This window comes from Alternaria conjuncta (assembly GCF_024043145.1).
Source record: "Alternaria conjuncta strain BMP 0040 chromosome Unknown scaffold_10, whole genome shotgun sequence".
In the NCBI taxonomy this organism is placed as follows: Eukaryota; Fungi; Ascomycota; class Dothideomycetes; order Pleosporales; family Pleosporaceae; genus Alternaria; species Alternaria conjuncta.
In genome coordinates, this window is record NW_026250099.1 from 569,041 (window position 1) to 584,161 (window position 15,121).

Below are 15,121 nucleotides of genomic sequence, written 5' to 3' on the forward strand. Positions count from 1 at the left end.
TGCCCATATCTTGGAGTAGAGGAAGCGGTATATGTATCGCATGTATTTAGTTAGTGGATCGCACCTCTCTACCACGGATCACGATAGCCCTTCCAGGTGAAGGTAATCATGGTTGACATCCAGCAACCAATGCAATGTCGTCAATTGTCCAAAGATAAAGCCGATGCTCCGCCGTTCCCATGCTAGCATACATCGATGAAAACACGTCCAGCATCTCCAGTATGGATCCCAGGGTTGAGATACAGCATGTACAGATCTGAGCATCTTGATACTTACAGCGGGTCTCAGTCTCTGCTGATCTACACTGTAGTGATTTTGTACATGACCCGACACTGATCTTCGCAATGTTGTAGTTTCCCTAGGGTGGACGGCATAACTGCACAGGCACAGAATGCAGTAGAAGCCTACCTACCTAAGTAGCATCGCGCGTGATTCATGCGCCAGCTAGGACACTAGCATGCGTGCAGCAAGCAGAGTGTGCAGTCAAAGGTCGCCCTCTAAGCATGCACGATAAAGCAACGCGTTGCGACGGTGAAGGCTGGGGCGAGAGCGAGGCCACAACGTCGTGCTCTTGGTTGCACCTCATCCAAGAAAAAGCCCAAACACCGTAGAGCCTACGTTAAGATTAGGTCGCCTACTTTGCAACTTTTGATGTTAATGTAGGCTGCAGACTTGTTCAGTTTTTTTCGTGTATGAGATAGTTGGAGCTCCTTGGGTGATGATGGGGTGATTTCATGCCCCGCCCAGGCCCCGGCCTGCTGAGCCCGCTACCGGTATGTAGTACCCGTGCACACCGAAAGAGCTGCCCCCGGCCAACGTCTAAAGCGGCGAGCATCACATCTGATATCGCCGACGCGGCAGATCCGAGCAAGAGGGATGCGACACGGATCGATCGAAGCCTCTACTACGCTAGCTACACAACCGCATGCGCCATGGCAGTACATTACATACATAAGCACGATTATGGGACGTGTAGAAAGTCCCCAAGTTTCCAACACCGATCACTTGTACCTATCTCAGCATGGACAAATTACCTATACCTGTTTCTGAGTTACTCGCTGCTATCGAGATCGAAGAGTCTCGTCGGGCGCGCTTGAGCTCTGCCAACGCGAACAAGCCGAGCAAAGGGCAGAGACCAGCAAGGACTCAACGTTCCAGAGGCTCTACCAACAAGAACAAGCCGAGCAAAGGGCAGATACCAGCATGGCCCCGACGTTCCAGAGGCTCTACCCATGAGAATGGTCGGCATCATGGGTCGGGCCTCGTTGCAAGCCCTATTACCGACTTCACTCCGTTCTTTCCTCCTTCCAGCCCTGACGACAAGCTACGTACGGCAAAAGCTTTCAACGATCTTCGCGATGCTGTACGATCTGTTATAGATTCGGCCTTCGACAGGGAAGCGGAACGCTCCAGCTCCACCAATCGAAACAGGCCGATGACGCGTCGGGAGAGTCGGGAGCACATCATCTCTGAAAACCTTCTGGCAAAATGCCCATTTATCTATGACGAAAGACCCAGTCATCCCACCGGCCCGCGCCCTTTCGCTCCAAACCGCAGACCCTCGCCCTCCGAGAACTCGGCCGTTAGAGACTGGAGACGGCAGGCCGAACACCAAGTGAAAACGCGTATAGCCGACTTCGCCTGTCACGATGCACGTTCGCCATATGGATTATATGCGATCGTCAATCTTGTTTCACTGGTACAAGTAATGGCTTGGTTTTGCAACATTGCTTCTCGGGTAACCGGTTTCTCCTACCTCGTATCAATGCTCCTCCGAAGCTTCCACAAGGACGGTATCCGCTCAGAACATCAGATGCTTCAAATTGCCGAGCTACGTAATGCTGTCCTAAAGCTTGCGGAACCTCACGCGCAGATTCAAGCATTGCGTGTTTCGAGAAGCTGGCACGATTCGGCACTTCTCGCAATTCGCGACTTTGCCGCATCATCTAGCACTCCCTCTTGCGAACCCATTGAATACAATCAGCAAGTCGACGAACGAGTTGCTGTACCTATGCAACCTAGTCCGGAAGAGCTGGTACAATTTGAGCGACATTTACGGTGCAATCCAGCGAGAGCCCAATTGGGATACCATCCAGCGAAGTTTGTTTTTGCAAAAGATCTACATCCTTTTCTACGCCGACTGCTCATCCCTTACGAAAATTATCTCTTACCCACAGTTTCATCCATGTTCTACTACGATCCTCTTTACAACAGCACCCGGACAGACCGCTGGCACGATCTGAGTCAATTGTCGATCAGCCCTTACCTCGAAGCGCTTCTCACAGCCGACGACCAGATTAAACACCGCCTAGGTCGATGGGAGATTACCCTGCGGCCTTCATCATCCCTGAAAACACTTGTATTCAACGACGATTTTGCTACCAAAGTAGTACTAAACAACATCGGATCTTTGCAGGTTACGAATCCGCCTTGCCGCGCTTTGGGCCTGTATCACGACGACCCTGGAGGCAGTGTAGCCGAGAGCACCAGACTCTTAGTCAGAGTGAAGAACGACAATGGCGTAAGCATTGCTGAGTTTGCGCATGCGCTACAATACGCTGCTCCTACCACTCACGAAGCTTGGATGGCGAATGCCAATCATCTTGTCAACAAAATCAGGCGCTCACCCCGTAGCCATGACATCTGGCACATACCTGGTGCACCTACGATACGAGTCCACTTGGACAATGTCAGCATGCCAGAGAGCGGTGATCCAGTATCATATGGGCTTCACCCCAACCGCTATGCTCAGATGAAAGCTGAGCCTGATAGGCGATCAAGAGAAATGGCGTGGATATCGGAAGATCTTCTCGAACCGACCGGGGCTATCGTCGATCGAGATCCCATCGATTGGGACGAATGGGGTGATGTTCTCAAGTTGATGGAATGACGGGTGTTGTGGTCAGTACATAGTGGGAGTGGCTGTGAGGTTGGGCTGTATCTGAGCGCTCAACTTGGGCGCATTGCGCTCGGGCTTTTCTTTACGACAGAATAGTATCCTGTGTGTACCTACTGCTTTTCTGTTAATCTGTGTACAGCGATAGTATGCCCCAGGATACACCCGCCCCATTTGCCTGCATCGAGCACGTGTTCATTGACACTCCAGCACTAGTCCATGTAAACTCAGGCGAGACCCATCGCCCATCTGCTACCATGGACACCGGTGGCTGTCGCCAGTGCAGGCATTGGATGGAACCTCATATTCTGTCCCCCATCCCCAATCCGCTTATGATGGCACCAGTCGTGCTATGTGTTTCCCATGTGGACATGTATAGTCTCCACTATGCGACGCATCCATGTTTGATGGTGGTGTGATCTGACGAAGCAATGTGACAGGGCGTCAGGGCGACAGAAGCGCGGTACGAGAGTGTGAGAGCACAAGAATTGATGCGGGGACTATCTCGGTTGCGTGAAAATAGGGCGAAGCAGCGCGGCGATACTGTGGCGTTCAGTCGCAGGGGGTGGTGTCTTGGAACGAAGGGCGAGAGCCGTAACGAATGACCGTTGATCTACCTAGGTATCTTTTCAACCAAGCTACTGCCAGCAGGGTTGTTATGGTGTGTAATATGGGCGACCGTGCAATGAGTGAGGTCGCGAGCATGCGCGGTCTGTTGCTCCTTTGGCTACGCAGAAGTGGGAAGATACTCCTGTTGGCGGGAGCGGGCTTGACGCATGCGCGGTGGAGGACCCATTGCGCCATGCGCATCGCTCAGTGCATGAGACAGCACTAGCCAAGTATCGCATGGAATCGTAGACACCAACGTTGTCGTTTTCGAGCAGGACAGTTGTCAGTTATGATGCCGCAGCCTCTGGTAGGCTGGGTTGTAGGCGTAGACGCGTGGACGCGACGGGGATCGAGGAGGCTTCGTGTTTGTGTGTCAGACAGGCTTGGCGGACAGACGATGAAGTAGCATCGCCATAGCGGAGCGATGTCTGTGCTATGTAGACGTCAGCAGCTGTGGATTCTTTGCGCTGAAGGGGAGGAGCAGGAGGATTGCTAAGACCGGCAAAGCATGCCAGATCGCGCGCGCAAGCCGTAATGTAGATGCCAAACAAACAACTGATCTAGTGCGTCGCCATGTCAGAAATGCAACGCCGCTGTTGACTGTGAGGTTGGGCAAGTGGGGTGTGCTTGTGCCGACGCGCGCCCACCTTCACGGGCATCAGACGGAGGGGCTTTGGGACCTTTCCGGTGGCCCAGTAACGATTGCCATGATGACGCGTGCGACCTTGGACTCTCGCCGACATCAGCCCTGGAGGATACGGTACCGTAGTGGGGCTCCCTTAGCGTCTCAAGTACCCTTCCAGCTGGGCACCTCGGGCACCCGGGCTGATCATCGTTAAGGTCCGCATATGCTAAGAAACATTACGTTGTTTCCTCATGGTAAGGTCCCGAGGTCTGTTGCTTCCCCACGGCCCCCGGGGCACCCGGTAGGCTATAAGAGCGCTACTAGAGATGGCCTCACGGGTAAACTCAACTTCTAGAATTCCTAGTATCAGCTACAGAAGCAGACCTCGTCTCACCAGCAACATGACATCGGAAGACATCTCCACCATCACCGCAGAGCCTCTTGGAGACAGTAACGATCAGCCGAGACCTGATGATTATATGGTTCCTCAAACTCCATTTCTTTTGTCGCTGTATCCAACGACCGGCAGCCACCCAGAGTATTTACCTCCCGATCCCCGCGCATGGCGACGCGAAATCATGGTGCAAATTAAGGACTGCTACAACGTGCCTCCCAAAGTACCACCTCCTTATTCTGAGATGGAGCGGTCGGCCTTAGAGCGGTGGAGGATGCAAGTCAGCGAGCTAGTCGAGAAGCGCATAGCCACCTACAACGATCATGGGCCGAGCGAACTACCTGCTGCAAACGAGGTACACCTACGCTTGTCTGAGTCGCCCTTCTGCTCAGCACAGAACGCGTTCGATATCCCCGAGATACACGATATGATACTCGACTTCGCAGGGCCTGAAGTACAAGTACGTGCATTGTGGGTCTCCAAGTATTGGCGTGCTTCCGCACTTCGGTTTATAACTAGCCGCGCGAACCAAACCGCTAGCGCTTTTATGGTGCCGGGCACACCTGTGGAATACATCCAGATATCACCCGATTACGACGGTGACCTACACTACTCTGATGAACAAGTACGACTTGCTTCGGAAATTCGGAACGTAAGAAAGACAGCTGGCTATATATCTTTTCCACGCCATTACGAACGCATACAGGATCTAATCGCGCAGTGGCGTGGTTCGCCGGATACCACACCACGGAGCAATGGAATCATACACGCGCTTCGACCCTATATCCACTATACAAACGTCTGCCTGGATCTCAGTCGGCTTCAGATCAATCCATATCTCGATATGTTGTTTTCTGAAGAGCATCGCATTACGCATCGTCTGGGCCGATGGGAAATCAGTCTACGTGCTATGGCTTCTCTCGATACGCTCTTACTCGCCGAATCGGCTCCTCAGAGGCTTCTGATTAAGGCCATTGGTTTGATGCAAATCACCAACCCACCGTGTCAATGTTTGGGTTTATACTATGCTAAGAATCGCGCTCGTGGAGTGCTAACGCCAAATGTTCTCCTGAAGAGGCTTCGTAGAGACGACGGCATACGAGTCATCGACCTTTTGGTTGCTCTGAAATCTACTGCACCTGCCCTGTTGTCAAGGTGGACAAAGAACGCAGAAAGGCTTCGCGATATTGTGAAGCGGGCACATTGGTTGGATGATATCTGGAAGGTACCCGGCGCCCCAACTGTTCGCATTCACTTAGATAATAGACTCATGGCCGACAAACCATCAATTTCAAGATTCGATGGACCTGCCTCAGCTTTTGTCGCTGCCGAGGAAGTTATGGGCTGTCAAGAAGATCTTTTCCGCTCGGCGTATATGTTTGCCGAGCCATCAAGGGCTACTCGAGAAGGCGTGTGGATTCCGGAAGAACTGTTTGAGCCGATGAAAAGTCAGACAGGACGTCACCCCATCAATTGGACAAAGACTTGAGCACGTCACGGAGGAAGCGGCTGTACGCAAACATCAAGTGTAAGCTTCGCTCAGTGGGGAAATATATGAGGCAAAGATAAGCTATCGTCGCGATCGCTGAAGCGGGTTCTTGTTGTTGGTGTCAACGAGCATGGTGTGTATTGAAGCAGGCGTGTAGCGCAGCCGTATTGGACTCTTCGTATGGCGCACTGACATGTATGCTTGAATGGGTCGGGTATTTCGGAAGCGTATGTATTGCTCTTGCGAGTGCAGCAATGAAACTCATTCTTATTTCAGAATTATGAATGCTGTCGGCTTTGACAAACTAACACGTGAACTCTGCAAAGACGAACAAGTTAGATAGAGGTGGACGTACATGCCAAAGTGTCCACGGACGTGGGGCAACGACCGCCTGCCTTAGTATAAAGTTACACCACACGCATATTGGCCGAAATCACGTCCTAGTCTCATATTGTTTTTGGAAGCGTTCAGCAAATTACCGGTTCAGTGTATGCGTGAATGTAAATCTATGTATGGCGAAGTTCTTCATCAAAGTGATGACTAAGCGCACACAAGCTCCATATAGCGCGGCGCGAATCTCACGCGTAAGCAATGCGTCAAAAGCCAGCTTCACCGCACCCTCACCACGGGCACCAACTCTCAACGATCCCCAGAAACACTGTCGCCTCAACCAGCGCACACCGAAACATGACGAGTGGAATCATCAAGTCCTCCAGATTTCACGAGGTGGCTTTGGGAGCCCGATAAACGGTCTAGCAGCCTCTGCGTGCGCACGATGTCGAGGTTGTAGGAGCAACGAAGCAAAGTCACGAGCTTGGGACGACTGTGGATGAAAAACTCTGATTGAATTTGCGCCGTACTCCACATAAGATACAGTAGCGAGCGATAATAGAAAGATAGCAGGAAACGAACCCAAGCCAATGCTCCGAAATCCTCCAAAACAAGCGAACGACCGCCTTCCCCTCGTCCTCTCCCGATACCAACCTGCGTATATCCCGAAGATCAGGCTGCGGCTTCGGTCGTGCTGTTGGCACGTTTGGCCGGGGATTGGGAGTCCTGAGTGTCTTTCGCATCGTCCTGCCTCCGCTTGGGTGGGGAGAAAGCAATCCTGCGGACGGAAGTATTGGTTCTTACCAATGGGACTGGGTCCTTTAGGAGATAAATCGCCTTGAGGACCAATCTTGGTCTCATGCATTTGGCCTTGTTGGTCATGCTGCGCACTCCTTGCGTGAAGGCCACGCCAAACTGAAAAGCTGCGATGCTTCCCGTAGCCAACAAGGACCACAAGATCATAGGGAATGAATTCGCCCACTCTATCGCGTTGAAGTTAGGGCCGGCATTGGGGATTGACGCGCCGCGAAGGTCATGGACATATAAAAATCCTTTCTCCCTGATGCTGTGAGCAGAGAAACACTGGTACGTTGTAAAGGAACTCACATCTGCTCATTGACGGCATCTCGGATGTCCACCTCAGGCGTTCCAGCGGGAGCAGTTGCCCGTATGCTCTCTTCCAAGCCAGTCCGAACGTCCGCCCTGGGCACCTCGAAACGAATCCCTAGCTGTCTTTGGAGGTGGTCACACCTGGACATCGTCAGCGCAAACTCACTGCAAATCCGAGGCGAAGGGTATCTTACAATAACTGCAAGTTGGTATCCGGTACTATATATAACCGTTGACAGATCTCGACCAGGGCTCGCAAGGCTGACAGGAAATCAGCTGCTCCAGCAATTGTCGCGTCCTGCGGATTCCGGGCCGTAAGGTTGTAAGTGTTGGACTGCGCTGGAGGTTCGGGTGAGAGAAATACAGCGTGCTGTATTTCGGCGACGACGGTAAATATCTGGTTGCGAAGAAAGCCACATTAGTATCTGATCAAGACATTGTCCTTGAGAAGGTCTTACCGTATCATCATCGGGGGCAGAGCTGTTTCGCACAACCGACTGGCCAGGGTTTGCGACCAGTGGACGGCCACTGTCGTTGACCTGTGTAGGGTGTGAAACTTGCCTCACCCACCATTGTATGAATCTTGTTCTTGTCAGAACGTATCGTCGGAACAAACGCGCTGTGGTCACTCACGCAATGAGATTGGGGTCCGAGGCTGCTGCCATGATGTTTGAAGTGCGGGAGGTACCGCAACAGATACGGCTTGGGTGAGCGGAAGAGATATAATGAGTTATACGAACCGTTCGTCGTAGGGAAGTAAAGAAGACAGGCACAAGAGAAGGAGCAAAAGCTGAGGTGTATCGAGATAGAGAAGAAGTTCTGGCTTGAGAAGGGGAATCTTGCACCTTTATATATGTACAGCTTCGTGAGTCTTTACGCCTCTACACAGTCTCTTTCACATGACGACCACACGATACCACCGCATTATCGCGATCGCTCTGTGATTACGACGACCGTCTTCGATACTAAACCCGATCAACACTCTTCCTTTCGTCCATCTCACCACTTCCTATCATCGGTGCCCAACTGGACGACCCGGAAACCCACTGGTCCGCCATTCTCATGACATGGTGTGTCACGCCAATGCGAGCTATGTCGATCGGCAGTCTTACTGGAGATACCGAGAAGTAGTCGGTGGGGTCTGAGCTTACTGTGATCGTTTGATATCGTCACAGCTGAGAGCTAATCCGCCTTCAATCAGTAAGGCTGTTGGAAAGCACATGATGGAGATGTAGGATCACGCATCACCCCAGGCCTATCGAAACTCAAGATCGTCGCTTGTCCTCCAAGTTGAACATGATATCGGGTAGGATTTCATTGCAGCTTACGCGTCTTACTGAACTTGTTACCGAGCCAAACTCTAGACATCCTCTCGGCAGGTGGGGTCAGCACGATGAGTTCATGGGAGAGGTAACGGCATGTGCTGACGGTGTTGAGTCCGACCCCACAAGCTTTTTTGTCGTTGTTCTAAACGCCCTGACCTGTGGTAGGAAGCAACACCAGAAATGTATTTTCCACCTGGAGGAATTGAATGGTGTGTACCTCCTATTCTCGCTCTACCTATGTTCTCACAAACTTGCGCACGCACCAGAACGGAACTTTGCCTATCCTCGAGCTCGGACCGAGCTACCGATTGTGAGGTACCCTACGAGCAGGGCACCCGATGTCGTTATCGCCCTGCTGCACTCGGTACCAACTGCCGGACGGTTCGCGCGACGTCGATCGCTTCTGGTGTGGACATGCGGCACTAAATTAGCACGAGCTCCATGTGAGGCTCGCAGAGTCTCACCCACACTCGGCCCGCTTCTAACATACGGACTTCCTGGACCCCAGTCTACCTTCACATGATCCAATCTGTAACTTTGCGACTCCGCACGAGCCGGTCCCCTCCGCCATTTCGCCCTGGCTCTTGCGTCAAGATGTACCTTGTTGTGCACTGCTCTCTACATCTCGCCATAGTCAAGGTCTTGCTCTCAAGAAAACGGGGATGTAAACAAGATTCACAATGGACATTCAATACTCCATCTCCGTGTTCGAAAGCGCAAATACAGCGGGAGGTCCTGCTCTTCCAGCATCTGATTTCGGACTTACACCTCCGGGATATCGCCTTCGATCCCTAGAGACCTTGTCGCCGTGAGCTCGGATCTTCGGAGTACAGAGGCCTTGTCGTCGGAACCTGATGGTGGTGGCAACGACGTTTCTCTTTCTGTCTATACTGAAGCCATTCGGCGCTTCCGGCACTTTTGCGGCCTCGCGGGGTCGCGGCGGGGTAGCTGTAAACTCGAAACTGCCCAGGTGCCCAACCTCTAGCGCATTCGCCACGCACTTCGAAGTTCGCCCAACACCGACTTGTCAAGACAGCGCTACATGTTGCTGCTTTTACAGTTCGGCGAAGTCGGAGCTACCACTGATACGTACTGCGCCAAGAATTCACAATGCCCTTAATTCACCCCATTAGGAAACTACCGGATTGGTTGACTGCCCAGGTCTCACGAGGAACGCGAAGGGATGAATGGTAGGCGGCGAGCATCGGGCGACTGCACGGAGGTTCGATGCAGTTGTTGCAAACATCGCATCGCATACGTTAGAATCCACACATTGTTATCATATCATTTGAATCACTTCTACTGATGACCATCTTTGTTCATGAATCCAAGATGAAGGCATCCCAAAAGTTGCACATGCTCATTCTGGGCTTAGCCTTCATTGACTTGAGCTCATTCCTTCCATTATGCTGTTTGACCCTGAGCTGTATCCTGATCCTCAGGCTCATGCACAATGTGAAGGTACTCACGGCAACCATTCGAGCCAGATACATCTGGTGGAAGAATACCTACAGCCGCTTCTGGGGGAAGCAGTACCGGCAAGGCGATCTTCTGCGCCACAAGCTGCCTTCCAACTCATATTCTCGGTCTATGACTAGGCGGCTCAGGGCCTGGTACATGATGGCATACAATTTCAACATCATGACCGCCGAACTCAAGCGCACGCTGCCTTCCAAGAGCCTTCTTCTATCTTCTGTTCTTGAAGAGGCCCACAGAACCGTACTCAAGGACCCTAGAGCTTATGCGGCGAATATGGAGAAACTAGCGCGTTGGGTAGACCTGAGTGAGGACGACGAGTCCTGGCTATATTACTTGGCCTGCTGTGCATCTAACGACATCACACTTCTTCCAGATTGGTGTTCCATCCGCGAAGACTCTGACATGAAGGGCGAAGACTTCGACGTAACCGACGAACCGCCCTGGCAAAGCGCTCCTCACCACGACGAAGATCTTTGTGGTTCTTACGACGAAAGCACTGGATTCTTATGGGTTGACATCAATGATTCCTCTCATGAGGGTACGAGTTCGTCCGACAGCAACCCTGTGCATGAGATTAGTAACGCGAACGAGCCCGCCAATCAGGTCGATGGTTTGGTATCGTCACGTGCGCCGCCATGCGAGGACAAGCCGATTGTGGATTTGACTGGGACGGCTGGGCCAAGTATTTCTGTCTCTCAACATGAGTGTATAAGCTCTTCCGAATGCGGTGTTGCGCATAAGTCCACTGATCTGAACCATGGTTTGGAACGATCGTGTGCGCCACCAAGCGAGGAGCAGCCGGTTGTGCGTTCGACTGAGACTACTGGACTAGGCCTTAGCCGAAACAGTTGGGTCGTGGACTGTGGTACTGAAATGCACATCACGAACAACAAAGCGTGGTTGCACGATTTCATCCCATGTGCCGCCGAAGCGGCTACCATTGATAGCGAGTCCTTGACCCCGTTGGTCATCAAGGGCCGGGGCAGCGTACGCCTCTTGTTCTCCAATGAAGATGGTGTCCAAACAGAACTGAGGCTTCAGGATGTTGCATACGCACCAGGGGCATGGTATAACCTCATTCATCCGTTTGAGTTATATACGTATGATGGCTACCATGGGGCATGGGGCGAGTGCATCACTATTCATGATCGTGATGGAACTCATATCACTACTGGCGTTCCGATTAACGGGAAGAAATGGCTTCTGAAAGTCCTCAATACACCGTCCGCCTTGTGTGGTGCTTTGGAAGGCGACGAGCAATTGACTGGGAAGTCTGGCGCTGGGTTGCCGAAGGTTATGGCCTCCGGACCGGTACGGTACCGTGACTCTTCAATACCGACGACACCAAGGTCAGCGCAGGATAGATCCGTACGTCCTAGAGATCCGTATCATCATCCGATACCTACAGATGTGGCTTCGGTGAACTCGCGTTCCCACAGCTCTCCAATGCAAGACCCAATGTATACTGGAATACCGAGACTAGACCCCCATCACCTTTTGGCACCATCTGTGGTTTCCCCGTACGTCATGGCAGCACACGTTCCCGACTACTACCCGCAAGTTCCACAGTTCACCACACACTGCCCTCCGCCATATATCCCAACGATGCCTAGTCACCAAGGCTTCCACGCCTATCAGCCTAATAGTTCTTCTCAATCGGCCTCGCCAGTGCATCATCGCTCATCGCACGATCCTTACCATGCCTGGAGCCAAAGCCGAGCTGACGAAGCTCATTACGTAGCGGCCTACCATGGACATGCATCATCGCATCATAATGTCACAAATACCGCCGTTCCGCAGCTATCTCGTAGTGCCGCCACGATCATGTCCAACCCTTATGGCCAAGTCATTCCACCAACTCCAACGGCTATCTTTTCGCATCATACTGGATCCCAAATAAATAATTCGCCCTATTTTCCAGGCAGTCAACCTTCATGGCCCGCAGCAGCATACCATGCTGATTGCGCAGGGCAAAACAATCTGCTGAATCAATTACCTCAACACCAGCCACACTCTTTGGAACACAGTTCCCAAATGAATACGGGCTTACCACCAGACTTAGAAATTCGTACCGTGAGCACAGCAGGCCACCCGAACTTGCCCCCACACGTATTCGTGCCTCGTACTCCGGCATCTGATCCGCCAGCGCTTGATGCTCATCAGCAACAACTGCCGAACAGGAATGGGAGAAGACAGCAGGAAAGGCTCCAGAAGAAAGCACAGCGTCAAACCACTTCTCTACCACAGCTGAGGCCCGCTCCCGTAGCGGAATCACAGGCAGACTCCTCGCAGCCCATCAATTCGGCGCCAGGCTCTAGCAATGACCATCCGCCTCTGGAAGGTCGTGGTCCTACAAGTCGGGTGTGGTCTCTCCATCAAGGGGAAAAGCGTAAAGATAGCGGGTAAGTAGATTGTATTCTGCCACCAAATCATATCAGGATGCCGAAGTCCAAAACTAAGTGAGCGCAGATCGACACCAGCAAACCAGCAAGGTAGAGAAAAGGTAGCTCGTACTGAAGAGCCCATACACGGATGTTCCATGATCTTGCAGACTCCACAGTCACGAAAGACCAAGGATGGAAGTCTGGACGAACTTCCGGAAATCAAGTGCCGACAGAGTGCCATAACGGGCTCTTCTCGTTGCAAGAAACATGGTGAGTGGACTTTTGACTTGCATGCTACACTGCGATAGCAGTATCACTCCAGAGAGACAGCAGTCACTTGATGCAGCTCTGGCTAACTTTTCGCTTCAGCATTTGGTACTGGTGTCAATGTGCCTTCCATCCAGCTAGAAGAGTGGCTTAACGACAATACCATCAGTCTGTACGAGAAGACTCGGCTCATGCGTCGTGCGAGCAAGCGACTTGGGAATAAGTTCCAGCGTAAGGGGATTTGCGGAGTATGTGGCATCGTGGAGCGCATCTACAAGAAGTTCAACGACCAACAACTCAAATCTCTCCCAAGCCTCGAGTCGCTGAGCGTGCCAGACGACTTCATGCAGTGGCACCAAGATCGATGGTCAAGGAAACCGGAGGCGCAAGACAGATGGAAGAACCTGTTCAGCGTGGACGGCATGGAAAACCTGCAATTAAAGTTCATTGAGAAATCTGGTGTAGTGGATGGACGTCTTCAGATGTGCGAACCATGCTATAAACACCTCACCAGAATGAACAAAAGGCCGCCTAGGCTGAGCCTTGCCAACGGCACGTGGACTGGTCCCATTCCAGAGGAGCTTCGTTGCTTGACAGAAGTCGAGCAGATCGTGTTGGCCCCAGAGCGGGCTTTACAAAGCATGTTCTGGCTGAAGCGTGTCAACGATCATCGAAGTAGTTGCCAGAAAGCGTCGAAGGGGCACTGGATGTCATTCGCTCAAGACAATGACAGTCTTGCGAGGCGGGTAAGAACGCTGCCTATCACCAACAAAGACTTGAGCTTGTCCATTCAGGTCAACTTGGTTGATCGGAAGGGCAAGCCAGATACACTCCAGTACCAGCTGTCTGTGGATGGGAAGAAGATGTTCCGTGCGTTCCAGTGGCTCAAGGAGAACAACCCTCTTTACGAACACATCGAATGGGACGAAGAGATTGCCGAACAATATGACGGAAGCATTCCTGAGTGTATCATGATTCCTGGGGGGTCTACTTCATCAGGTACGTCGGATGAGGAGCAGTCTGCGAGTTCGCCACTCGAGTCTACCGATGATGATACGGAGAACACGTCCATCGCGGCTGACGGAGAGTACCTTGATGACGAAGCCGCCGCTTCTATCAACGAAGTTGAGGGAGCTTACGATGATGACGGTAAGCAATTCTCGGGAGAATATCTGGCCGAGTCGGAAGAGTACTACAAGATTGACGAGGACCCACCGGACGTGACGGCCCCGGAAGCGACGAATGAAGGTGGTACAGAACATCACGCTTGTATTACCACCAAGAGCACTGTGGTCAACCGGACTTTAGCAGGCTTGCCAACGGAGGAAAGTGTTGGCGATGGATTGCAGCAGATGACTGGTGTGTAGCAATTTCTGCATCCCTTCAGGCCGTTCACTAACATATTAGTCAGGAGGGAGAGTTACGATCAGACGCCAGAACAAACTCTGCGACGAATATGATCCGAAGCACTTGTGCAGAGTGCTGATTCAGCTTTACCCATATGGCGTAGGCGGATGCAATCCTTGGCCTAAGAAATACGCATTTGACCCGCACCTTCCATACAGACTATCGTTCCAAGATCACATCCGACTACTGTTGCAGCGTGGCCCGGCTTTTCTGAAACACGTAAGGGACGACCAGATTGAAATTCGTGGCGCTGGCTTCGCGGACCATGCTTTCTTCTTGCCATTGGTTTCGAACATGTTCCTACGTATGGAAACACGAAAACTAACATGGCTACGCTGCAACTCTGCCTATGGAAGAGCCGCCGCCGAAGCTATCGCTAAGCTCGATGCGACTCAAGTTGAATTTGCATTGAATGCTGCAAACGCGGATGATGAGGCGACGAGGCATGTTAGGAAGACCTTCGACGATCTGGTGAGGGCAGTAAGAGCCGTAACAGGCAATGTCGTCGGCTCTGCTCAATCTCGTCGTAACAGTCGTGATGAAATCTGGGCAATGATACACAAATACGGGCGTCCAGCAGTAAGTATATTGATTAGATGATGGAGAGACTGAGGCTAACGACTGTTCAGTTCTGGTGTACAATCAGCCCCACAGAACTTCACAGCAGACTGGTAATCAAGCTCTGCGGTGTGAAGATTGACCTTGAACAGCGCAGCGAGGACGTAAGCGACTTCTCCGCCAAAATTCGTGCCGGATTAGCGGCGGACAATCCGGTAGCAACAGCGCAGTACTTTGACACTATGGTC

The 15,121-nt window shown here is 52.0% G+C and overlaps 3 protein-coding genes across 3 annotated transcripts; 2 read left to right on the top strand and 1 right to left on the bottom strand.

Moving 5' to 3' along the window:
• Positions 1 to 2,185: 2,185 nt before the first annotated feature.
• On the top strand, positions 2,186 to 2,890 carry J4E85_007265 (uncharacterized protein; the record flags this gene model as incomplete). The annotated part of the gene is made up of 1 exon (XM_051471497.1): positions 2,186 to 2,890. One exon carries the CDS (start codon positions 2,186 to 2,188, stop codon positions 2,888 to 2,890), a length of 705 nt encoding a protein of 234 aa, XP_051324571.1.
• A 4,125-nt stretch (positions 2,891 to 7,015) lies between these two features.
• Positions 7,016 to 7,602, bottom strand: J4E85_007266 (uncharacterized protein; the record flags this gene model as incomplete). Its single annotated transcript, XM_051471498.1, has 2 exons — positions 7,016 to 7,403; positions 7,451 to 7,602. 2 exons carry the CDS (start codon positions 7,600 to 7,602, stop codon positions 7,016 to 7,018), a joined length of 540 nt encoding a protein of 179 aa, XP_051324572.1.
• Positions 7,603 to 12,796: 5,194 nt separating this feature from the next.
• Positions 12,797 to 14,275, top strand: J4E85_007267 (uncharacterized protein; the record flags this gene model as incomplete). Its single annotated transcript, XM_051471499.1, has 2 exons — positions 12,797 to 12,911; positions 13,011 to 14,275. 2 exons carry the CDS (start codon positions 12,797 to 12,799, stop codon positions 14,273 to 14,275), a joined length of 1,380 nt encoding a protein of 459 aa, XP_051324573.1.
• Positions 14,276 to 15,121: the final 846 nt, after the last annotated feature.